General features: G+C 40.6%; 1 protein-coding gene across 1 annotated transcript; it reads right to left on the reverse strand.

Moving 5' to 3' along the window:
• Positions 1-417: 417 nt before the first annotated feature.
• On the reverse strand, positions 418-27,343 carry loxl4 (lysyl oxidase-like 4). Its single transcript, XM_065959214.1, has 15 exons — positions 27,264-27,343; positions 25,686-26,147; positions 23,711-24,009; positions 23,411-23,625; positions 15,773-15,811; positions 14,591-14,804; positions 14,332-14,509; positions 9,427-9,581; positions 9,169-9,336; positions 8,562-8,724; positions 8,235-8,478; positions 7,097-7,212; positions 6,651-6,787; positions 3,818-3,929; positions 418-3,251 (listed from the first exon to the last, which is right to left on the reverse strand). The coding sequence occupies exons 2-15, from the start codon at positions 26,125-26,127 to the stop codon at positions 3,181-3,183; spliced, it is 2,553 nt and encodes an 850-aa protein (XP_065815286.1). The 5' UTR covers positions 26,128-26,147; positions 27,264-27,343; the 3' UTR covers positions 418-3,180.
• Positions 27,344-27,541: the final 198 nt, after the last annotated feature.

A 27,541-nucleotide genomic window follows, 5' to 3' on the forward strand; every position in this document is an offset into this window, starting at 1 on the left:
TGATTACTCCACCCTCCTCTACCAGATATGCTATGAATTTAGTCATTAATTCCTGGACACTTCTGTGTATTTTTCTTACTGAAATAGTTAGGCAGCGATTTCTCGGTTCCCATGAGAGGCGGTGTTTGCAAAGGATTAAGTAGCAGAAAATTGAACTGCTTGAAAAGGTTGGTGTTTGGGGAAAGCGTGGTTATTTTATGGGAAACCTTGAAAAAACAAAGTTACAGTATTTCACCACCCTTTAGGTGTCTAAAACCAAGAACCAAAAGTGCTTTAGGGACCAGTTGGAAGAATCAGATCAAATACTGCATTAAATATTTCATCTGCTCCTCTGTTGGTGCAGATAAAACCCACAATTCAAGGCACGTTTTCCAGCATCGTGCATTAACAAGAAGGAGGCAGGAAGCAGGAGACAGCTTAGTATGTGATGGAGTTTTATTGATTCACAGTAATGATGAATGAATGGATTGGGATATGTTGCTCAACTGAAATATGCTTTTGAGTCACCCAGTGTCAATCCACAGATATCCTCACTTTCCTCTAGAAGGAAGTGAAGCTTTCATACTTTCAATTTTAACCTGCAAAAATAAACAAGTGGATCACTTTCTATAAGCGTGCTGACAAAAAGAGCAGCTCCTGTTCATTTGGTGTCATCGTGTATATGCGTCACAGCTAAAGCTACAGCGACTCTTAATCACATGAAATGAAGTGTTGTTTTTTTACTCTTTAGATGAGGTCAAAGTCCCTGAGAGCACAGCTTTCTGTGAATGTGATTGTAGATAAGCACCACATAGCTCACACTCTCAGCTGTAAAGACTTAATAAAAGCAGAACTGGCCATGGAAAACTATGTCCCCGTGCTATGCCTACAGCATGGGTACAAATACAGTAATGTGATGACAGTGGTGAGTATGAACCAACTTCAGTTATGGAAAATAGTTTTTAAAAAACACACAAAGAACAGACAATTGTTATATGTCAAAAGCAACTGTACAAAAGGACAAAAAAAATATATCATTAAACACTTATTTCAGACCTTCAGCCCTATCCCGTAACATTGAATCTGATTTTTGAGTAAGTCAGCCTCCTGTGCGTTCAGGTGGGCATGATTATTAAAAAAAAAAGATTATTCAAGGAAGCTACAAAGTCATTTTTAGCCTTCTTTGTGGAGCCAAAATCACACAGCACAGTGAGGAGGAAGATCATTTGCTCAAGGAGTTAATTAATTCTACATTTGTCTTTCAAAGTGACATATTGTTTCCACTACTTGTCCTGGAAAGTGTCCATTGGAAAAAACAGTCTTAACAGTTATTTAACCACTGAGACAATAAGCCAAACACATCAAACACATTAATGTGGTAAAACAACATGATTAACACAAGTTCCATGTTGTAAAGAAAATGGAGCTGAGTCGTTGCAAAAAAGTAAGCGAAGAGAGTGTAGGAAATATAAATTTATAGATTTTATGCAGGCCCCGCTTCAGTTAAAATAAGGCCACTGTTTACTGTGCCGAAGCATGAATTGAGAGGTTTATTTTTTCTCCCAGACAAACATGTTGTTCTCGTTGGGCAGCTGAAGATGCCAGCTTGTGGTCGCTGTATGGCTGCCTACAAAAAAAAAGGCAGCTCTGCTAGTAAAAACTGCAAGTCTTTGTCCAAACTTCATCCCATTCTCTCTTTCTGTCTCCGACTTTCTGAATTCTTTTCTTCCAAACGCCGCCTCTTTCCCTAACTCCCTCAGAAACGCAGAATCGTTCTGGTGGTTTGTCTGAAAGGGGACACCCTGATTCTTGCTCTTACCCTGATTCCACGAGTTACAATTCCATAGTGTTTCTTCATAAAGCACATGCTATAGCCCTAACCTTAACCTTAAGTCTAACCCAAACAGACGTAATTAAAAGGCTTTTTATATGCTCTCTAAAGCCTGCCCGCCTGCCTACCACAAAACTGTGGTTTCACCAGTTTTCCCTCCCATCAGAGAGGCTGGAAGAGAAAATCTGTACAGTTACATTGGTTTTAATAACTCAAATAAAATATATGAACAATTATTCAGCTGCATAAAGATATTGTTCTGATACTATATCCAGTAACGACTGTATGAAATCACTTCTTTCCCTTGTTCATTAACTTGGAAAAACTAAAACAGTATAGTTAATTATACTCCAGCTAGCTAAATCTTTACTGAGCATGCTCTGTATGTGTAAAGAGTGAATAAATAAACTTGCAGCATAAATAGAAAATTGCATATGAAAATTAAACACAGTTTAAGTTGTTTGTTCAGTTGAACACCATTAAAGTCAGTTTGGTGGCTGATTAAAAAAGTATGATGGGGAGGGGGGGACCAGAATACTGATGTTGAAAAGATAAAGTGCTTTGTTCCATAAAAATCATTTCACCTCTTCTAACCTACTGTAGATGAGAAGCAAAACTTTGAGCACAACTACACTTAAACAAATGTGTTTTTTAAAAGCCAGAGCACTTGTAAAAATATCAGACAAACAGTGAAAGTACACGACTCGACTGTTCCCCTGAAACTCAGTGAGGTTAATATGAGATACAGTATATTTAAAGAGCACCAATATGAAGTTATGTTAAAGAGGTTAGGAATTATTCAATAAGTTAGAGAAGGGTTAATTAATGCAAACAAAGCCAATTAGAGCATTTTTCTAAATGTACATCGTATCCCCTATTTGCAACAGAAACTAACTACATCATCGTTTTTTTTTTTTTTGTCAGATTTTCATATATCACATCTTGAGAATATTTTTTCCCAACAGCGACTGGTTTCCCCAATATCTTATTTATGAACTATTTAAAGCAACGTTATAATCTTTCATGCGTATATTTTTGAATAACCCACTGAAGTTACAAGTTGTCCACATTCACAAAAATCAGTACAGTTAACTTAAAATCAATATCCGATATCTTCTTCCTTAAGTGGAGTGAAAAAAAACAAAAAAACATGTGGAGCTGTCCGGCATCTGTTGCCCTCTCGTCATGAACGGAGTCCTTGCAATGGTCGCTACTGTGAATCTTTTATGAATCTTTATCCACAACTGGGAAAGAGGAGAACAGGCGCCAGTTTGTGTGTTATTGTGGGTCTTAAGGTCCAGAGGGCCTTTGACCTCCGCCCACCCTGACAAGTCTCTGGGCCCCACTTGAAGACTGGGCCCTGGAACAGGCTACACAAAGTTGTTGGTGATTTGCCTCTGGTGCTCGAACAGGTCTTCAATCTCAGCACTGTATGCATCACCTAGAATGGGAAAAAGAACATGATTTGTCAGTGGTGGATAAGGTGAGAATCAAGACCATGTTAACATTACAACTTTTTTTCCTCTGATGTCAGCCTGCTGTGTACCAGGTAGTAAAATGTATAAATGTAATGCATCTTACTATCATGGTCTTTTACTGTTTTTGGATTAATCAGCAACTAAAAAGACCAAAATCAGAGAAAATCCAGAGGAACACTGGGCCTTAATTCAACAAATGAGAACCTATTTAACCTACCTCTAAAAAAAAATTTAATGGTTGTATTCAATCACTTCCTAGCTTAGTTTACGTTATGTTGGCTAGGAAATAAAGTCTGCAGATTTTCTCTATTCGTTGTCTTTTTAGTATTTGATCAGTCTAGAAAAGGTAAAATTATCATTATTTGTCAGATACCCTAAAATCTATACGACCTACAACCGTGAACATAATTTAGGTATAACGTTGTAACAGCTTTCTGAATTATCACTGCGAGTGCCACTTCAGAGAAAAAGGGCCGCTGTAAGGTGAATATGGAGAAGTGACAAAGTGTCAAAAATGTTCTGTTCACACCTGCATGACAGCCGTACATGTAAGCCCTGTGGCCGTCATATTTGCACCGACATCTCATGACGTTGTTCATAAAGTCAGACTCAGCCATGTCCATCGAGGGGTTAATTTCCACCTGCAAAACACACAATGGAATAATAGGTATGTTGTCAATAACATGTGATTCCATATCATAACAGGCTAGCAGACATTTCTGGCCTTTTGACCTGAAGGTTGCCATTTTTTTATTTCCCCAGCAATTATAAGAAAAAAGAGATCATTTATCACTTTGATATTCTGATTTTGTAACTCAGCACATGGTCAAAAAAGACTCGACCTCTTCTCTCTACACGCTGAAAAAGCTGTTACAATAAAGAACACTTGCATATAAAATTGTCAGAGGGCCGGGTATTAAACAGCACTCGTGGCTGCTGTTGTTTTATAGTCAATCTTTTTCTCATCTATAAAAAGCGGGATGACTTTTCCATACTGTATTCCCGTGTTGAAAGATAAACCCGCTGCACTTTCTCATAGACTTGATGTTGGAATAACCTTCACTTGGTAGCCTGCAGCTTTGCATTTGGACCGAGTAACGTGGTGGTGAACACTTGCTTTTAACACGTGTTATGCAAAGCGTGGAACAAAGTGGTAGTTCTTTGAGGGAAGCCCATCGTAAAATACTTTATAACTTGTGTGAAAACATGTCAGAAAGAGACTTCTTCCCACAAAAAACATGATAACTGGCTTTATGAGAGGTTATGCAACTTCTGTGTTCATTTGTGGAATGTGGTTGATGCACAGCGTAGCTCCTGCAGGGGACAGATCTGCTCCTCATACCGACGCAGGTATGCAATAATAAGCACTGAATCAGCTTGAAATTAAAGTCTGTTGCAATGGAGTTGTTATCCATAGATGTGTTTGCATGTCTGCAATCCATCTTATTCTGAGGGCTGCCATACACTGTGCTAATAGTCTGTTATTTACAGAGCAGCTTCATAACTGCTGATACAACCTTTTTCCTAATCTGGTCGGGTGATAATACTGAGAAGTCATTTACTCTAATAGCTGCTCTGTAAACTGCAACACCCACTTTAAGTACATGTTACAGCTAACAGCTACAGAAAGAAAGAAGTCAAACGACACTAAAATAAACGGGGAGAACTTTTTTTAAAAAACTTAAAGTGAAAAAAGTCTTCTCTTTGAATTTTTGAATTACAGCGTTGGACCGGAGCGTGTGAGGCTTTCGCAGAGTGCCGGTTCGGTGGCAGAACGTGTTGCTCAGTGAGAAAGTGGCAATGAAAATAAAAACAGGGCAGGAGGAATTCCTTGGTGGCAAATTAGCCGTTTCTAATGGAAGGGGGGGACTAGCTGCTGTTTGACTAAAGGGAGGCAATAGTTAATTTGGGTAATTGGTGTGTTTCATTAGCAGTGGGTGGTTCAAGGGAAGGCCTGCTGAAACCTTCCTGTGAACACAAGGATCAGAACAGTTTGGCATCATCTGCAATTCAACAGATCAATGTAAGAACACAGCGGAGGAGAGCTGCACTTAGAGCTGTTCTGCAGCCTTGGTTAAAAAAACTCAGCCTCCATTTGGCTTACTTTGTGTTTTCTCTTGTTTTTCTCTCTTGTTCAAAGTCAAACTTGGCTGTGTCCTCTTGGTGCTGGTCTCCTCAAATGACCCTGACCTTTTCACCGTCTGTACTTCTTTGAATATCACTCTTTCATTCGTCTTGACTCCGTTTCATTCCTTGTCTTTCATTCAATTTTTCACTTCCACATTGTGCTGAACCATTAAACAACTTCATAATTATACCCTGGTCAACATGCTGGAAATACATCCAGTCATCACATGCATTTATATGTACATGTGTCTCGAGAAAATGTAATAAGTGCATCTTCAATAGAGAGTAGAGAAATGTAATTACACAGATTGAGTTTGACCTCTTAGACAAACTGAGTAGCAGCAGTAAATAACACACAGTGAGACATTTGTGGAGCGTGATTGTCTGTGTGAGATCTGAGGACGCTGCAAACCAAGTTGGGATCAGAAGTCTGAATGGGCGAAGAAGGATAATGGGAAATAGAGTCCTTGATGTGTTTGAGTTCAGTGCCACAATGACTCGACTTATTGACCGGGGTTGCAGTAATAACAGGCAGAGGGGTGGTTGAGGTGATGAGGCAGGGCGGGAGGTTTTTACTAAAATAGACAAAAAACCCAACCAGTCATGTTGAAATCCACCTTAAGAGCCTTTGATCATCTCATGAACTCAATCTTTGGCTTCAAAGGAGGATTTAAACATTTGGGAGGGATCTTCTTTTTGAGAGTTAGAGGAAAAGATTGCTCTACTTTTACAACTTGTATGCCATATATAAAGCTACAGCTTGCAGCTTTGCAAAAAGTCAGGAACCTCGGAGTAAGAGGTAGCCTAGATTTGATTTACTTTTTTTAGATTTCTATAGCCAGTGTGAAGATTTTTTGTGATTTTACATGTTGCTTTGTAATACACATTTTTTTTACACTGTTATTGATATATATATATAGGTTTGCATTTAATTAACCTTAAAAGTTCAAATGATTGACCCAACCTGCAATTTTCTATTTGATTTTGTCACACATTCATCTGACAAAGATTTAAGAGGGATAGAAACATTGGGACATTTAGTATTCCTTGGCGAGATGCAAAGTTCTTCGAATATAACTCTTAAATAGGGATAAAAAAAAGGGATTTTGTACAAAATGCCAAACTATCCCTATAAACACAAAGTTGGTGTTTGTTATATTTCATGAAAAAATTAACAGTGAACTTTTCCCAAACTCCACAAGGGAAGAAAAGTGAAATATAAAACAGCTTCTGACCTGGAAGATGTAGTCTCCTGGACGCACATCTGTGACGTCGACCCACTGACAGTCGATATCGTGGCGATATGTGTCCCAACAGCCCACAGAGATGCCCTGGTCTCCCATGTTATAGCAAGAGAAGCGCTTCTGGACTCCTAACACACAAACACACACACACACAGACAGATGACATTATCAATCACAACATCAGAGCTCATTTAATGCTTAAGAGCCTTTAGCTTCCTGAATTGTGTTCGACAACATATGAACGCTGCTTTTTCACATGAGCCATTTCACCCCTGATATAACAAGCAAATGGAGAGTGAACAAACAACAACAGCACTGATCTAATACATTAACCACAAAGTAACAGTCTAAATGGCTGCAGCTGAAATATTGATATTAATTTCCTGTCACTAATGGGACACAGTATTTTAGTGGGACTCATGAATAGTGAACATTACCATCAGGGCAGTACGTGTCCTCCAGACAGAAACTGGCCTTGTGTCCCTCTGCAACCCTCGTGCCGTTCAGAGTCAGCAGGTCGTAATGTGTGAACACCTCGATGCTGTGGTAGTGCCTGGGACGACAGAAGGGAAACTCCAGGTGAGAGTGTGTGTGTATGTGTGTGTGTCTGTTCGTCCATGAGTGTGTGCATTTATGCTAAGTGAACACTGGCTCACTATGGCTTGTAGCCTAATGACCTCACTGCTTGAACATGAGCGTGGGTGTCACCGTAACACCTCTCACAGACGCTTGTTTTAGCGGCAGCTATGTTGAGCTGTTTACTCATTGCGATTGAATGGAGGGCTTTGAAACTGGCGTCTATAGAAGTGATTTGTTGTAACAAACTGACCCGTGCGTGGGCCACCCTGTCCTTTGTATTACAGCTGACCTGTCCAAACTGGATTTCCACAGACACATGTTGCAGGGCGGCTAATGAACCTGGAGAGATGACAGCACTGTTGCAGGCCACCCGTAATGTACCGGGATAAATCTCACACAGCCGTCACTGTGGCTTCAAATGGCTCCTTCTTCTGTCCTGACGACATGCCTCAAAGTGCTCTCGTCATCTGACAAGAAGCAAACTAACTGAGGGGAGAAAACCGCTACACTGAATGGAATGTGTTAACAGTGAACCTGAGGACAATATTTCATCTATTTCAACTAATGGACAAAATGCTGCTGAGGCACGATGCCACACAAGGCCTCTTGTGTTTAATGCTTATGTTGCGTGCCGACCGCGTGTCAATCTAAATGGGCTCTGGCACTGAGATCACACTTCAGCTTGTTTTCTTTCCTGGCAGCAATTGAATGCAATTAAATTAAATATAACTTAAATTACTCAACGTGAAGGGAGCTATGTCATTAATGCACGTACAAGCTATTTTATACTTGGAACAGGTGTTTGTCAGAATGTTTTTGACAGCCTGTAAAAACTCACCTGCATCCAGGACACTCAAAACCACAGTTTTCTCACTTGGAACGTCGACAAGTGCAACCACAACACAACTTATAGTAAATATTTAAACAGTTGTTCCATCGCTACATCCCACTAACACTCTATGTTACACCTCCCTAATTCTTTCAGGGATGATTTACCTGTGACACTGGTGCCATGTCCAGCTCTCTCTTGTTGCTTTGGGTCTGAAATCGGAGCGACCCAGGTTCATGATTCGAGAGGAGAAGCGCAGAAGACGCCGGTGACCATAAGGCCAGTTCATCCTGGCAGCAGACGAGGACAGACAGTTCTCCTCGTTTGCACAGGTGAGCAGGTGGAGAGGTCTGTCTTCCAGGTAGGCTGTCTCCTGGACCAGCTGGGCATCCAGGACGAGGTCAGGTGCAGCTGAAGAAGATTTAAAGGTTAAAAGTTATGAGGGGATTCAAGCAGATTTAAGTTGAGGAGATAGAGGAGGTTGGTTGACTTACTGTCTGAACAGCTGACCCCAGCAGCCTTAGTTCCACCTCCTCGAGGACAGTGGACGTGGTTGTTTCGACGACATTGCTGAATGGAAAACTCGGTGCCCACACAGTGACTTCCACTGAGAATCACTTCAGCTGCATTTTGGTCACCAGTCCAGTACCAGGTCTCCTGTCAAAGGGAGGGCGGTATCATCGTTCATTGTCGGCATCATAGCTCATTGTCTTTCACAGTGAAAACAGGGGCTGGGACTATGGATTAGTCTCCATCCTTTCATCTGTTTAAACATCTGTTTGTTTATTCTTTCATCTATAACTTTGACACTGCTGATGGGTTTTTGACACATTTTGGACAAATGACCCCTCTCATCTGACATTTTCACAATTACACTAATTAGTTTAAAGGAGGGAGTGCTACATTGTTTTGTTTATTTGGGACATCATGCCCATTTTTCTTTTTTTTAAAACACTGAGAAACAACATTTGAAAACAGTTGAAGGGGGTTTGTTGTTGCATTTTTCAAAATCCCCCAGTTAACGGGAGGCACGATAATCAGGAATCAAAATGACAAGCTTGCTTCAGTTATCTATGTTGTGTTGATCAAGCGTTCGGTTACCTGATGAGCGCTGGCAGCGAAGCCCAGTCCGAGCTGTCTGCACACCACCATGGCCTCGTTGATGCCCCAGTTTTCACTACACACAGATCCCCATCGCTTACGCCCTCCGATCTCCATCAGAACCTCCACACGGCCCTCTGATGGGACTCTACCACCAGCGAGCCGCACCTAGAAACGGATTTGGTAAAAGTGATTAAATCTTTGTTATTCATTAATGAGAGCTGATAGGTATATATTGTAATAGTGCAGTTTTCATACCGTGTTTTCTATGCCAGTTTTAGGGACGTTACAGCGTACTGATGCATCCTGGCTGTGTTTGAATGTCCACGGTTGGACTTCTTGGAAGTAGCAGTCTAGGATTGAGCGCTCTGATCCCATACACTGCACACTGTTCATATGGATAGGTCCAGTACCTGAAGAGGGAGGAGGAGATGAGGTTAGATTTTAAGACTCTGCTGACAAAAATAAAGCAAAAGAAATACAGAAACCAGAATAGCATGGACATAACTGCGGGGGAATATTTCCTGTGCACAGTTAAGGGCCACCCAGTGTAGACACAATGACATTAGCAGACTTTATTCTTCAAGGACACGGCACACATAAAAGGATCTGTATTCCATGATGTGCTTTCTCTACTTTAGTGTGAAACCCGACAATAAAAAGCTCCTATCTGACATGATAAAATGCTCCTACAAGCCGAGCAGCAGCGCCACAAACATCTACTTTGGGGATCTGTCACACCTCATCACACCCATTATGTAGCTCTAAGCAAAACAGCAACAACATTGTGTGTAGTCCACCACCCCGGGCGAGCAAACAAGCCCAAATCTTTGTCAACTAAATAAAAGACTTTCTCTAGTATGTTAAAAAAAAAAAAAAACAGATAAACTTGAAACAACATAAAAGATAATGGGAAGGATTTGTGAAAGCAAAGATCTGCTGCCGTACAGATGGTAGTACATGAAAACAAATTACAAACTTTAGCTTCAGTGTATTTCTAAAACAAAATGCACAAACTGAAATAAACAACCTTTAACCACATAATCCAGGGGAAAAAAAAGAGAAAACCCAACAAAGAATGGGTGAAAAAAAAATAAAACTGAAATGGTTGAGGATAGATTGCAGCCTAACTCAATCTGCCTGTGTTGGTTTTGGTAGATTGTAGGCCTGCTTGCATACTGGTCACCATGCGTGGGATCATACGTATGAAAAAGAAACATTTAAACCACTTCCGCCTCTATCTGCATGGTAAAGGCCACAAAGTAGATTCCCACTGTTTAAGTTATCAAGACAAACACAGGGGCCACTGTTTGAAATGCACAGTGGCATGCTGTATTTAAATCTCAGTTTGGGAAATCCACAAAAAAAAAACAAAAAAAAAAACTTCCAAGAAACTGACCACACACGCTACATGATCACAAACACACACAGGCATTCTGGGTGTTTTACTTCCGTGTGTACCTATAGCACATATAGTATACGTACTTTACAGTGAAATAACAATGTTGGTCAGAAACAGAAACATTGTCCCTGTAATTAAAGTTAGGTGATAAATGTAATGGTGATGGGAGTGACAGAGCTGGAAGATGGACTCTGAAACAAGATTAGAAAACATTTCTTCACTCTCATTCTTCCTGACTCCAAGTTTTCCAAATGATCAAAGATGAATTTCGACATGAAATGTCTGAGACTGACAGCAGATCCAGCACTTACATTGTAAATGTGCAGGCTTAAATTTTGGTATTTACAAGACACACTTTGAGCTCGGTCACCATAAAATTGGAGCTGGCAAAAGCCACCGATAATTTGTACAGATTAGAAAATTGACTTTCGAGGATGGAAACTGAATAACATGGGTCACATTCTTGTTGAGAATAGCACAAATAGTTGGTTAGTGGTTGCAAGGGACACCCTTTTTCTTTTCCGCTCTGAAATTACACTCCGCTTTTGGACACATTAATGTAGTGTATGTTGTTTTTTTTCTTTTTAGTGGAACTTCTCTTTCAATGCTTCAAACAAAGCTGTTCTGTCATCATGAATGTGTTTCTTAGCCAAGCGCTTAAAACATTTTAGTTTGTAAATAGATCGGTCTGTCTGTGGGCTTTAAGGCAGTGGGAGCCAACTGGCATTAGAATCATGTTTCTTTTGCAAATGGGATTTCAAGCTGGCTAACAAGGGGCAACCTACAGGCCTAAACAAGTTACCGGTAAGTAGACATGGAAGTGCCAACAACTGCAATTTTATAAATGGACACATGTGGCTGGCTGATAAGCAAAACAGCAAACAAATGATGTGGCTTGTTTTTGCCTGAATACAGAAAACATGGTTGTCTCCTGTCAGCTAGTGCCACAAAAAAGTCTCTCTGGGCCCACAGCAGCTTTTACTGGAAATATGATTGAACATCTTTTTTCAGACGTGTCAGTACTTTCTGATACCATCAATGTGAAAATATTTGTTTCTGTGAAAATTGTATTATTTTAAAGAACATGGTATTTAAAAGTATCCTGGTATGGAAAATTTGACATATACTTCACTTATTCAACTGGAGGAGGTTGTGTGTTTCTCTGTGTGCGGTGTGTGTGGGTGTGTGTTTGCCTGTCGTTCTCATTAATTGCTTTCGTGCATTTAAGAAATCTGATCATTCAGACAACATTCAAAGGAAGGATATCTACCTGACAGACTGTCTACCTCACTCTGCAGCCAACTAGCCAGTTAAACAAAACCCTTATCACGTCTGAGCATCTCAAACATCACACACTCTCCTGTGAGGTCCTGTTGGTTTAAACGGCTCACTGGAAGATCTGATGGAGATCACAAGGGTTCTTTTCTCACATGCTGTCAAAAAGCAAGTGCACCTGAGCGTTATCAATGTAGATGCCTTTTAAGATATAGGAAATCCAAGAGTTTGCACACACGCTTACAACTTCAATGTATGAAGCACATTTTTCTTCTGAGTGAGAGTGCCTTCTACCAAAAGTCTAATTTAGGCCTTTACCAACGACATATAGGCCTGTGTTTATGTGGCCTAAGAACACATGGGAAATTATATGTCACAGTAAAATGTCTAAGGGACTGCATTTTATAGAAGGGAAGATATGAGAAGACTTTGAAGTGCAATCACTCTGCAATGGCAGTACATGTAGAAGTACAGTAAAGGATGGAGACACAAAAAGGGAGTACTGCACTGTATGGGTACAGGCGGATGTGAAAGGATTTCTCAGAGAAACTACAGCTTGTGATATTTTGAATAATTATGTGGCCGTGTTTTAATCGTGAAAGTGCAATGAACACAAAGCAGAATATTTTAGGTGCAAAGGGTTAAGTTTGCACATGTCCAAGTGGTGTTAAAAAGTTGTAAACAAGGCTGTGATTCACTTGATTAGTGAGCGTCATTGCTCTCAATTAAAACCAGTATAATGTGTGAATAATGTGTGTGTGTGTGGATATTCTCTAGGAGCCAGGTGTCATTTGCATGTGATTTAATCAAGGTAAACACAGTGGACCGCTGTTCATTATGGCTCTGTGCTCTCAGACACATTTATCAAAATAACTGTCCCGCTGCCTGTAGGTGACTGCAGGAATGAAATGAAGCTTTTAATACTGAATTAGGCAGCAGGGGACAATAAATACAAAAGAATTACAATCACTGACTTCATAGATAGCTGCAGACTAATTTGCAGATTAAATATTAGTTTTGACGTTGATTAAAATGCATCAAATAGTTGCAAAGGGTTCTAAAGTGGTGGCGGAGGAATTTTATCCCAGAATCAGACATAGATCGTCTGTAGATGTATATTTTTAGTACAACATCTTTTAGGCGTTTTCGCCCAAATACCAACAACTCAATCCGTAACTGAACCATACACTTAACATTTGTCACCAAAAATGAAGAAAAAGGAACTCTACAGCCAATTTAACAGTCAGTCACTCTAAGTTTACTGAGCAGAGTATAGAAAACCTGCATTTGTAGGAGTGAAGAAGGAGTAATAAGAGGTTAACATAACGGCTAAACTTGCCATTTGACAATTAAAACAGAGCCACATCTTAGTGTTATAATCCAGAGCCTGATTTGAACACATATACTCAGACATATATGGCACGGTTAAGAAACCTATACATGCTAACACTTTCAGGCTTTCACTTCCCTAAATGTAGCTTTGTGGTTGGATCAGAGAAAACCTATTTCGGGTATAGAAAATTTAAAGCTTTCTAGCCCTCCTGACAATTAGACACCTCTCCCTCAGACTGCTGGAACCACGGTGAAGCTGAAGTTTTAAAGAAACGAGTGAAGGTGCTGATTGAAACCAGACGACAAGGAGTTCAAAGCCTGGTGAAATTAAAGTCAGGCTTGAAAAGGAAATTAAGAGAAAGGTAGCGTGTATGACATCATCCACATAGCACCACTAAAACAACTTCATAGGTTATCCAACACATACAAAAATATCATTTCTATGATCAACTGAGAAGCTTAACCAGCAGACTGTCATCCCACATTTCATCTTGATCAGCATGATTAGAGACTACACCCTAACCCTGAGGTATCGGGAAGCCGTTCTCACATCTTCTAAGGGTGGGGACGCCACTAGCACAGCTGGATGTCGACTGGATACGTGCATCACCAAAGCTGAAATTTTTAAAATCGAACGGAAAAAGACCACAGGACTCAGTTTTCACACAGTAAACTCAAAGCTTAGCTAGCAAGATCATGTCTGTGGATTTTCCTACAAAATGCAGATGTACACCACCATGGCTTACGGTATTTCATTTTGTGTGTGTCTGTGTGTGTGTGTCTGTGTGTGTCTGTGTGTGTGTGTTGGCAACTGTGCATGGTATTTCCTCAGCTGGATGCCCTGGCACAGTACTCATGTAATCACAGCTAGAGATACAGCAATAAACACACATGCAGCTTCAGGTAACATACACAGACAAACACACATGCCCATACATTATCTGATCAGTCAGGGCAGATGGGTGCGGCGTCTTGAGATAAGCTAAACATAAGCAAAACACTGGAAAAGTCTCCCTGTGTTCTCTAGAAATCCATGACGCATGATAAACACATCAATCATCCAAACTGCAGGGCAGACTGCAAAGATTAAATGTGGCGTTTTCCAGAATTTCCTGTCTGAGTTGATTAAAAGTGGCAGCTGTTGTCTCTCTTACCTTGACCCATAAAGGCTCCATGCAGGGCATCCTGGGCACTACCAAAGCCCAGTTCTCTGCACACCACACTTGCTGCAGTTCTTTCCCACATATGGTCCACAATGGTCCCCCATTTTCCATCTCGGAGCACCTCCACACGACCCTCGCCCAGCCTGGGGCCGGCCTTCAGACGTACAGGCTGTACAACAAAAAAACACTTACATACAGTTCATAAACATAGTGTTATTATTCTTTGAAGGCCTGACTTTATGAAGCTTACCACAACTGGATAAGGGGCCTGGGGTCTTCCTGAGGAGATGCGAGCAAACTGAGGTCCTGCTACACATTTGACCACTGCATGTCTCCCGTTCTTACAAGGGGCCGGACTACGGGGGATTGACAGCTGAGCAAGGCACTCTGACAGGGAGTTCTCGATGCCTCGACAGTGAACTTTCTCTACCCAGAATCCTTTCTTCTTTGCCATGAGGCTCAGTCTGGAAAAAGGAGAATGTTTTTTGTGATGTATTCTTGATGCTTCATACAACTCGTTTTTTTGTTTTTTTTAGTATTGCTCTGAAACATTAAATATTAACGACTGAATAAGCAACAATAAGATATCAAGTTCAGAGAAAATCCAGCAGATTTGAATGACTGTGCAGGCAATATAGACAAACAACCCTCAAACTTTCATCACATTGTCATGACTGTGTGAGTGCTGCTGAAGTTCAAGAGATTGCTGTTTTCCACCTGAGCTCTGTCCAAATGCAAAAATCCAACATAACATGGTCCGTTTGAACTGTAACAAAATCCGTTGTGTTGATGTAGTTTAAAGTGTTCTGCTATCCATTTCATAGGTGGAAGTTAGCATTCACAATATGCTCACAAGATTTTTTCATATGTAATGCTCAGCGTTGGCAGCCCAGTGTTTTAGGAAGTTCAATACCCCCTAGCTGACCCTCAGCACCTGTCCTTAAAATATGTCTACATTCACCAGGTAACACTTGGTGTAAACAGCTTGATGCCTGCTGTGTGACTTTTTTGTGTGATTGGTTTGAGGACTAAATGTGTAACTTTTCATAATAAATACCCAAGTGCCCAATAAAGTACCCAAGACAAGGGCAGCTTACTCAGAGTTAAATGAGTATATTTTGGTTTTGGTTTGAAGCACATTTTAAAAACTTTTTTTTGATGTGTGCTATCAGGTAAACAAACCCTAAATCACATAGTTGATACTACTTTTGATTTGGATTCACAGACTGTTTAAATGAGGTTGAACTAACTCATCAGCTCCGCAAGTATCTTACTGCTGCTGTTATGAAATGAATATCGTCAAATATTTTTATCTTGGGGCTCTGTCTTAACCTTAATGTCTGCCTGTGTGGAAACCTTGTTTAGAAAGATGCATGTAGATACAGTTATTATTATGAATATGGCAACATGAGGAAAAGTTGTATTTCATTACCTGGTTGAAGGATCTGCTATCTTGGTATCCCATATTTTCCTGTAAAACACCAAAAGAACAGACGGATGTTATCTCTTTTAAAAGATCTGCGTATTTGTTGAGGCTACAAACACACCACATCCTGTGAGGTTGATCTGGGCGAACAATTTCTCATGCAAGAAGCAGTGACTGTAGGATAAACTGTAGCACCTGCTGTCGGTTTTATATGAAACACGGCCCCCACAGTAGTTGTCTGCCACAGTAACGGCACAAACACGCCAAGTAAAGTCATTCGACATTGGTACTTTGTGATGACTGAAAATGGTTACAGCTCAGACACTGACTTTATCGCCGAGATGAATAATGCAGCTCCAAATAGAACATCTGTGTATAAAACCAGAATGAGCTGTGCGTGCGGCTTTGTGGTGAGGGTGAAGTGAGGTAAATCGACGGCGACAACTTGTGTAGCATTAGGAGGAATGTACTGTTCTTTTTCTCTTTTTACTAACTTCGCTTTCCGTCTCTCTCTTCCTTGCTTTATAGGATCAGTAGTATATTTCCATCTGGAATGTGGGCTGCTTGCTTTTTACTGTGTTTATGTTTAGAGTTAACGGCCAGTGTATCATATGTTCCTGAGCTGTAACAGCACTTCCTGTCACCAACATAAGGTTAAGTGTTCGACTGGAACCTGCAGCTGGCTAATTTTTATCTAAATAACCCACCTTTACATTAAGTCACATCATGTACTTGCTTTTCAAACTAGTTTGAACCCTTTGAAGTATAGGACATCTGCAAAGCTTGTTGCAATACTGTGCCAGGGTTTGTACATAACTACAGGATGTACAAGCTATAAAAGGATAAGAAAACACAATATATTTTCAACCAGATCGTTAACCTCTAAAGCCACACGCAGTCCAAAAAAATCATGACATTCAACATCAGTGATGTACAACATTTCTGGGAAAACATGGTTTGACCAAGCACGATACGCAAACAAAAAGTCTGGCACTAAGCTGCCATGCCCGAGAAATGCCAGAAGCAAAGAAAGATTTATGCAGCGAGTAGACAACTGACTGGAGGGAGCGCAGGAGAGGAAAGCCGGCTGTTCTCTTGGCTGACACATAAAGCAGAAATGCCACACAGACCATGCCAGGACATCCTCAAACCACTACAGAGGGCATGCAGCATCACCAACATTCACATCAATTACACTTAAACACTCAGAGAACCACACGCTACAGCCTGATATTACAAGGGGCCCATTATTGGCCAATATGTCCTTACAACAGATATTCTGTTGGAGCTATTTAGCTTCTGATTTCCCAAATATTCTAAGTAATCTTTACTACATTATTCAATGAAAATGGCAGATCAAATTGATCACATTTATCCAAAGGCTTTCTTATAATGTCTTCCAACATGCACACAACTCCTGAATATTTCCTGAAGTTTTTGGTGTGAGCTGCATTTGTGAACTTGAATCTTTTTTAACCCGACTTTGCTGGCTAACGATAATTTTAGCGAGGAAGCGGTTGAATGCTAACATTAGCTTTTGTCTGACTGTAGTGGGTTTTAAAATATGTCTTTAAACCTTGAGTTATGGTCTAATGTCCCTCCAGATTTTCTCTAGACTTCTTTCTTTACAGTTGCTGACCAAGTTAGAAAGCTGTGATAATGATTTGTAAAATTCCCGATAGATAAACAATTTATCATCTACAGTGGTCCAATAATTATTATTTGAGCGTACCAACGTAAAGTTGAAGTAATCAGCAAATCAGCTGGTGTGCTCTGTGAACAACAAAACACGCATATTTAATCTCTGTGTAGCTTTACGTCAGCATGGCATCAGCATATTCTTCTGGCTATATATGTGGCTACTGACAAGCAAACACAAAAAACCTCTTTCCTGACTCATGCAGATTTCAGTGGCACTGCCCTTTAACGAAAAAACACACCCGAGTATATTTGTAAGAAAAGTCAATATTTGAATTTCTGACATGGACTCCAAACGTTCCTGTAAAAGGTAAGGTCAGAAAATAACACAAACAAACTGCAGATGATGGAATCAAGAGAGGCATTGTCACTCACATGATGTGATGTGGAAGTTTGTTTGTGTGAAGTCATGGACTGCTGACTGAACAGTTTCCAAAGGTCATATAACAACCTGTTTCCTGAAGCTGTAAGTAGTCAATGGGCCAGAGGAGATGAGGACCTCCCATTTAAAATATTAGTTTGGTAGGTACTTTAATTCCAGAAAGCATCTATCAAATAGTGGCATGTTAACATTACAGATAATCATTTTGAATAAATTCTACTTTAATTTTTAAGAAAAAGTGCAGCTCATTGTAGACCAATAGAGTGCTAACATTACAAACATTTAGAAATAAAAACAGCCTAAGCAGCATGGCTCGCTAACTTTCAAATTGTCCAACATTAGACCTAAGGCAGAAAAATCCTTTAAACCACATTCATCGCTCTTAAAAAAGCTGCATGTCATGTCACGAGACTTGCTGTAAACTGTGACTCACACATTGTATAGAATTTAGCACTTATATTTTACAGTGTCTTGTAAAACCTCTTAAATGTGTCTACCATGTGGCTCTGCAGTAGCATGTCATCCGTCAGAGACACTGAGAAACATGCACATTCACCCTAAATTACCCATGATGTGGCAAACATGTCTGTGAAATGTTTGTGATCTCACTACAGTCTGTGGGCCAGCCATGTTCACGATTCCAAACAACAACTAGACTAAACAATCTTTAAACTGTACCCTAGGCCCTTCCTTTGGCTGGCTTATAGCACAGCTTCAAGACCTTCTATTCATATATGAACAATAACTGTAAATGTAGTTTGAGAAGTAAAAACTGTGTTGCTGATACATCAGTAATAGAAGTGTTGCTTTGCTTAGCTCAACAGTGTATGCAGCACTTGTTGATGAGCCAACAGAGCAGAGTCTAATGATAGGGAGTCCCACCCGCCTGTTAAAGACGAGCATTACACCACTGTTTGGATTTCATAACCCTCGCACTGCTCACTGGCTTTACAACTATGGCTACTCGTTTGGATTTTAAAGCAAAAACCAAACAGTGTTTTGTTTAATATAAAACTCTTGTTAACTTGTTTTAAAAGTCAGTAATGCAAGAATCAAGTTGCAAATCAAATATAAATGCAATGACAAAAAAAAAAAAAAAAAAAAAAAGCTTTTGTTATTTTGTGATTACTTTAGATAACGGTTAAATCAGCTTCACTTTGCACTTATTTCCATTTGTGCTGATAAAATGCAGTGAAAAGAATCAGCTTTACTGGTCAGGTATGTAAATGATGCATACAAGGAATTTGACTTCTTTTTTTTACGTTGCTCTTAATGTTTGAACATTTAAGCATTTAAGGAAAAGACGATAAACTACATAACACAAGACGAGTAGCACAATGAAGAGAAAGGAAGCTGCAATAAACAAGATTAAATAGCTTATATAGTTTGCTTTGTAGCCCAGGGGTAGATGGGGGTAGATGTAGAATTCAAAGTATTCTAACAGAGCTCTGATGCAGTGAATATATCTCCTTCTTGCATCAGAAAACACAACTTTTAGATGTTGGTACTCATTTTGGTAATGAGTGTGGGCAAAACCTAGATGTGTTGACCCTTGTATACCAAACACAAGGATTAATGCTTACATGTATTACATCCTGATTTGTAACGTGCATATTCAGCTCTTAAGTTAGCATTCAAATGCTTGGAATTTTGGTTTGGAATACACATCATTATGTGCATTTAAAAGTTGCCCTATTTCTCCTTAAGGGGCCAAGATTAAACTCTTGTATTAAACAGCACATTTTGAAGCTAACATGTGGCATTTTAAAGTGTTTTAATTTGGCATTACTTTGAGTATCGATGAAAAGGATCTTGCATGTGAAACAGTCTTTAAATATTCCCGTGCAGACCAGAGTGAGCTGATAGGAATCACTTTCCTTGCACTTAGTTTTGCCAGTCGGCCTTCACATTTAAAATAGCCGCCGTCCTGCATACAGAAATTAAAAGATGGTGAAATAAATTAGAGGGAAGGTCATTTGGGAAGATCACACAGACATCAGACAGGAAAACCAGACTCGGTCACATAAAATGTCACTCGAAAGCCTGAAAATAATACCCTCATCATAAGGAAATTTTGTCTGGAACATAATTAAACATAAAATGTTGGTTAAGTCTCCAAATCACTACGGTGACAGAGAAAGACAGACAGCTGCTGACACAGCTGCAAACTGCCGCTGTAATTGGACATATTTCACACGAGCAAGCGAAAACCTGGCCTGTCTGACTTCAGTTCTTGTTCTTTCTCTCCATCTCCTCTTTCTCTTGCTACTTTCTTCCTCCACCTTCCTCACCATCTATGTCCTATACTCTCGCACACACACACACAAAGCTATAATTGGGGGTGTTTTTTCACCCTCAGCAGAAACCCCGTAGAGCCTTGGTCATGACCAACCTGTAATTAAAGCCTCTTCAGAGTCTCATCCAAGAGACACAGGGAGCCCAGAGACATGGTACGGTCCAGATTTTCTAAGAATGGACTGAGAGAGTCCAGGAGGGGAGTGTCACAGACTATATTTGGTCAAACCATACAATCCATCCTAACCTTTCCTGTCAACTGTTTTAGATGTTTGAGATGTTGCATAAACTGCACATCTGATTGTCTCAAAACCAATTGTTTAGCTGTGACTCTGCTCACATTTTGTAATCTTAATTACAGTGGCAAATTTTGTCAGAGTGCAATCCTTACAATTACGTCTAAGTCAAGGCTGCAACAGCACAACCTGTATTTCAATTGCTGCACCGTCTGTTTTATGAAAACACTAATAAAATAACATACATAAGGCTTTATATTTTCTGCAAAATAACTCTGTTAAAAATAACTCTAGTTAATCACATGAATGCATGTGTACACTTTGAACCAGTTTGAAGTAGAAAAACACACACCTACACATCAAGAGAAAACATATATGTGTGGAGACAGAAAACAGGTACAGATTGAAAAACAAACATCCTGGTGGTTTGGATGAGCATGGCGCCTGAGATACAGCAAAACATCAGGTCAAACCCAGGACAGGCAGACCAAGCTATATCAAGTCATGACCGCGACAATAAAAAGTGTACACAATTCCATATGTTGCCCAATTACACTGTACATTTAGCCACACAAGTGTTGGATAAACAGTTTTTTCCACTTTGATGTGGCTTGGGTCGAAAACCAAAATAACTTATGTAGTGTTATTCTGTCTTTTCTTTGACCTTAAAGGGAGATTTAAACAACAATATCCTGAAACAGCCAGTGAGCAGATTCACTGCAGGCTTCACTCCAAGCCCTTCAAGCTACAGCAGCCCCGATCCCCTCAATCATATTTCATTTCTTGGAGAGCAGCCAAATCTCTTATGTTGCAGCCATACAATTCCTCCAATCTATTTCCTCCCTCAACTAATACTTTTCCTTCTCATCTCCTGTTCTTTGCATTAAGTGGTGAATCTGTGCAGCCACAGAAAATCACAGAGAGCCATGCAATGCATCACACCTGCAATGCGGGGAAGCTCTGCTCCAATAAAAGATCCTGTAGAGTCGTGTACAGTCAGGCTGTTCAACGACACCTCATTCAGAGGACCTTTTATTACTGAAGATATGACGCCTGGTGATGCCCTGCTCCAACAACAGAATCAAGTTATAGTGTCACAGTGTTCCCAATAATGCAGAGTTCAGACAGAAAAGCTTAAGTCAAGGGCAATGTAAAAATACTTCCAGTCAGCGAGTGTGCTGCAATAGATTATTTGTAAAATGAATAAAAAGTAAGAAAAGTCAAGAAAATTCACAAGTGACCCTTTCATCAGTTACAGAAGCACAAGAAATCCAGCGCTTACTGAACTGAGCAGATGTTGCAGTGTGTCATTGGTTGAGTCAGAAAAGCCTCGCCAAAAAAAGAAAAAGAATAGTTAGACTGTGAATCACCTAGAACCGGCAGCAGTCCAGAACTAGGATCCAGCTGGGTCCCCCTGCTACTGAGGGCAGCAAACGGTCAGACACTGTTCATTCCTATAATAACAATGTACTTATTCTCCACTAATGTGTGGTCCTCCTGTGGTTTGAGAGCAGAACCATCCCAAAAACCACTGACATTTTTTTTTTTGTAAGTGGGAGGAGAGGAACTGTACATCAATGTCAAAGGGGCAAAAGTAACCAAATAAATCCGATGCATTAATGAACATGACTTATTACAAAAGTGTCAACATGAGCGTATGCACATTTCCACTTCTGGGCTGGGTTTCAATACCAAACAGTTTAAAAAAGGAACTGTCCTAATATATTCAATCACTTCTTTTTTGAAAGTTAAAAGTGTAGACGCATACAATTGTGTTAAAATGAGTTAACACCCTTTAGTGCAGGATAAGTCATTTGACATATGTGACATTTTAGAGGAAGAAAAATTAGTTATTTTGATGTAAAAATACTCAGATAATGTTTTATTGAAATATATTTGGCAGATAGTGGCAAATAAAGGAACATTTAACACGAGTGCTTCATTAAAACCAGGAAAATGTCTCATTTCATGGGGAAATTTAACAATACTTTATCATGCGAATAAATTAAACAGCTGAATTTGAGAGGATTTACTATATTTTATGAGGCGCCAGTAGCGTACTGGTTAGTGCGCGGGCCCCAGAGAGAGGCTATGGTCCTCCAAGTGGGTGGCCCAGGTTTGAATCCAACTCATGGCTCCTTTCCCGCATGTTGCTCCCCACTCTCACTTTCCCTAATTTTCAATTCTATTCACCTGTCCTGTCTAAAGAGTAAAGGCCCAAAAAGCCCCAAAATAAATCTTAAAAAAAGAGATTTACTGAATTTGTGTGCAACATATTGAGCATAATAGATAATAGCATAATATTGGTCCTTAGACTTGACTCCTAAGTGATTTCTTTGGTAACAGAATAAAAAAATACCAATGATATTCATCCCAAGTGCGCAGCCACACACACGCAGGTGGAGGGGGATGTAAAAGTGAAGCGATGCATGGCTGACTCAGGCCTACTAAGACTTTCCTGCCAATAAGACAAGTCGCCTCAGAAAGACCCTTATACCAGCTCTGCAGTAGCTGCCTCTGTCTCACTCATGGTATTGATGGGAGAGTTAAAGCACAATCAGCGCTGATATTACAGCTCAGCGTGAGAATCTAAAAGTTAAAGTGGGGCTGTTTGTCTGAGAGCTGCAGGCTGAAGATAGCATCGGGGAGAGACGGGGAGGGAGAGTGAGAGAGAGGTAATGAGGTGAGCAGAGGTGATTTGACTAGAGAGGGGTGTAGAGAAAGGGCAGTAGAGAGGGGACAGGGATCTCTTTATCATCATCCTGAGGCTGAAGAGGGGAGTGGGGGAGTAAAGAGGGACACAGGGAAGAAGTGGCTGGAGGAGGGAGATAAGGCCAAAAAGGCCTTTACTCAAAGTGGTTTTAAATAGGATGCCTCTGTTGTTGGTTTAGTTGTTCTCAGGATTTGTTTTATTCACTTAACAATGGGATGAATGGCATAGCATGGCGCCCTTCTGAACTTCAGGCAACGGCTCTGTGTTTTTTTTTTAGTATTAAAAAGGTGAGTTGTGCAGCAGGAAAGATTTATACTCACTTGTATGTTTTGACATTGTGCTGAGTGGCCTCTGGGAAGCCGAGCATCCCACACACAACCCGGCTGCTGTTGAGACTCCAACCCAGGTCACAAACTTGCCTCCATCTCCCAGCGTGCTTTACTTCCACCACACCCTCTGTTACCAGGTTGCTCTTCTTGGTAGCCATGAGGATTGGACGAAGGCGCACCTCCTCAATTTGCACCTTGCCACGACCCTATGGACAAGATACATGTCATTTCTTTTGTTACATAACTTTCTTAGAAAAACATTGAGCCGTGTCAGCAGTGATAAACTGATACCTGATAGTGGTGTCGTTGGTATCTTGGAATCTCATATTGATGTCCATTTCCATAATAGCCATAGCCTGGATGCCTCCGGGTGGTCACTTGGCCCTGCCACTGAGGTGCAGGGCTGTTATTGGACCTGGTGATGGCGGTGTAGTCTCTGCTTGCCGTCTGGTCCAGCCTGCGCTCAGAGGTGCACACCACCCCCAAGTCTTCACTGTGTTTACAGTCATTCACCCCCCAACCATTGTGTTTGCAATCCTTCAGGGACTTCTCTGAGCCGTCACAGCGTACATTATCCATCCATATTGGGCCTTGTGAAAGGATAAACAATTCATTTATTGTGATTTTCATTGATTGTTCAATAGACAAGCTTGGCAATGCATCTATACCGGGGCCCAAATCAGTTCCTAAACACCTAACACTTGACTTTTACAGGCACACTGATTTAGGGTTGCACCTAAGCAGCGTGTTTAGCTGTAGATACACGGTATTTTACAAGGCAGGGCACTATAGATCCTGCTCCTTGAATCCACTCAACCCTCTCTTTAATTTGGATTTAAAAGCAGCAGTAAAGAAGGTCCATAAACCACAGCAAGTGTTGCACAACTCTGGCAAACCAATGCTGTCATTATTCTGACAGAAATGCCCTCTTTTGCCCCATATATTTGTTCTGCGAGCCTGCCAGGCGACCTTAATGAGATTGAGACTCCGAAAGCCACAACAAGTTATCGTTGTCACTTTATGATATTTGTTATTTTGGATGTCTTAATTGGAAGACTTTTCATGAAGCCATACGCTTAGCTTGTTGTGGGACAGCCAAACTATTCACCATATTCTCATAGCAGCAATTTGGCTCTGATATCAGGCTCAGGTTAAATAGCTAAAATGCTGTAATGTAATGTAATGTCCATATACTGTGTTCCAGGTTATCAATTGCATAAATTATGAGATTATTCAATAGCCACTGGAAAGATAGTGGAAAATGAATATCCAAAAACAGCAATATATTAAGGGAAAACAACATATAACCTCTAAAATTTGCTAAAAATTTAAAGTTTGATTGTATTACACAAAATAGGATAGACACACATCCCCTGACAATGGTGTTATTCATCACGAGGTCTAGAAATCGGGCCACATTTAAGATAAATCAAGATATTTGCCTATGCATTAGGTTCTTTGCCCCATAGTTTGTGTAAATATTCAGCCACTTCCAAGCTAAATATGCTGTTTTGAAAAGGTTTCACAACAGAATGGCTGAATGCTTACATTGGGCCTACTTGTTGCCTAAAGCTAGGCTGTTGTATTAACCTAAGATATGTCCGGGTTTCTTTACAGATTTTTACTGTAGTTTATCTACACAGTTGCTGATTCATACAGAAGTGACGAAAAAGTACATAATTTATCAGAATGCTAACATTTATGCAAGTTTACAAAATGAAACACATCAGTAGTCTACCACATTAGTTCAGCATTGTAGCTTCCCAACCCTGAGTAGGACATTAATGCAAAAGTGGTCTGACTCCTGTGGGAACTCACATATGAAAGTGTCCCAAACCTGATTTGAAAAGATCTTGTGCTGTTCACACTGTCGTAAAAAAATAATCAGATTAAAGTTACATAAGAATAAAAACCAATGAAATTCAGGTCACTTTTGGCTGCAGTGTGAACACAAATTGAGACTTGTGATGGCCAGAAAACAATTGGTAAAGGATGGCTCTGTTCCAATAAGGTATCTGTAAGCCATCAGTAAGAGAGAGGCAGAGGCAGGACTTTTAAAAATCTAGAAAAGCTCAAATGAATTTAGCCCCTGTCAATTTTATAAATTGAATACACCTGTGTCTTCCTACTCAAGATTTGAAGGTCTATCATAGTTTGTTATTTAACTCACTTCCAGTGGTTTGGCTAAAATACAATGGTTGACCTTTGACATCAGTAAACAGACCCCAAGTGGCTCGTTGTGACATAATACCCGATGTGTTCTCACCCTGTCCTTCTCCATACTTGGCGCTGTGTGCCCACGTTATACCACCCTGGAAGCCCAACTCTCGGCACACAACGTTGGCAAGTTTGATGTCCACTTCATCATCGCAGATGGTCCCCCAGGTGTTGTTGTGCAGCACCTCCACGCGCCCTTCGTGAGCCTCTCGCGCATAGTTGCCCGCCAAACGCACCTTGGCGGCAGGTGCGCGAGGCGTCCTGAGCTGAGAGGACGTCGTGCGCTGATGGGACGTCGTGAGCTGAGAGGACGTCGTGCGCTGGGAGGACGTCGTGCGCTGATGGGACGTCGTGAGCTGAGAGGACGTCGTGCGCTGTGGGGACGTCGTGCGCTGTGGGGACGTCGTGCGCTGGGGTTCAGCGCCAGCGGGGGAGGAGAGGGAGAGCAGCAGGAGGAAGATGAGGGAGCTCAAGCAGAGGGTGCGGGTCATCGTGACAGAGAGGAGGGGGCCTGCAGGTAAAGGTGTGACACACGCATGATTCAATATAACTATTTTATAAAATTAACTTGAGTTTTTGAGTTACACTGACAAGTGGAGTTGTTTGACTGGTTTCTCAATTAGCCATGCAATTAGTTAAAAGCGAAAGGAACCTTTCTCTGTCTTGAGAAACCTTTCCATCACTTTTAGATACATCTTGACACTGAAACGACCGTAAATGAACACTGTAACTGTAACTTTCTTCACACAAGGGAGCCAGCGCAGCCTGGTTATAAAACAGACCAATGGTGACATCCTCTGGACAAAAATGTTCAGGTAGTCTTCTCAAAACCACTGGTATGCACTAAACTGTTATTAAAAGATAACTGAGCTGAGGCAATTACCATTGCTTGCATAGCTTACAGTAAGACAGATGAAACATTTGTATGTTTCCACATTTGATTTGAGTCACTTATGCAGCATCAATCCTTGCAGTGATGCAATGGAAGCCAAAACGCATAAAAAATGAATACTCATGTCAAACGCAGGCATATAATTAGAAATACACAAGCACATTGCATTTACTGTGTATTGCAATTCACATGAATTAAGATTCCCCAAGGCTAACTAACCAGACAGCAGCACAAGGCAGGTTGTTGGAGGTTAACAAGTAACACAGCCAGGCATAAAAAGCAGGATTATAGGCAACCACTGCAGGCCACAGGACAACAGCAAACCCAGACGCACAAAGTCCATGTGATGCTTTGATGATGAAATTATAAAGGAGCAAACCAACAAAAAGCAAACAGACTTTGAAGACAACCTTAAGTGAATCATAGTGACAAAAGTGTGACTTGTCTTGTATAAAACTTTTAGCCTGCTTCTTCATATTGTGTCGGATTAAAAAAGTAAAAGGATAAAATATTTCCTCTCACATTTTGTAGTTTTAACAAACTATCTCTTTCATTCATCCAATGAAAGCGAATATCCAGAGGAGAGAAAGCATCTCAACCCTTAAAACACCTGTTACTCAAGATGCAAATATATAAATAAGGAATCAAAAATAGCTGTGGAATCAAGTGAAATAAAGATACTTTTTCCTTTAAGAAAAAAAATCAAAGTATAAGCTAAGGTGAAAGTTCACTCACCTGGCAGGCAGCAAATGTTTGCAGTGCTGGACGTCACTGGATAGGGGAGAGTGACTGAGTGAAGGAGTGTGTGAACTAAATGCTCTCCTTAGTCAATCCTCCCTTATTCCCTCCTTCTCCCAACATCCCTCCCTGCCTCCCTCCCTCCCTCCCTCCTTCCCTCCCGCACGTGCTCTCTTCCCTCTGGGTATCTTTCTCACATATAGCAGTCTTGAAATGAAAATGCTCACATGTAAAGCATATGCACCCCAACTGTCTGTGTAACACTCCAACACTGT

This window comes from Labrus bergylta, chromosome 10 (assembly GCF_963930695.1).
Source record: "Labrus bergylta chromosome 10, fLabBer1.1, whole genome shotgun sequence".
Lineage (NCBI taxonomy): Eukaryota > Metazoa > Chordata > Actinopteri > Labriformes > Labridae > Labrus > Labrus bergylta.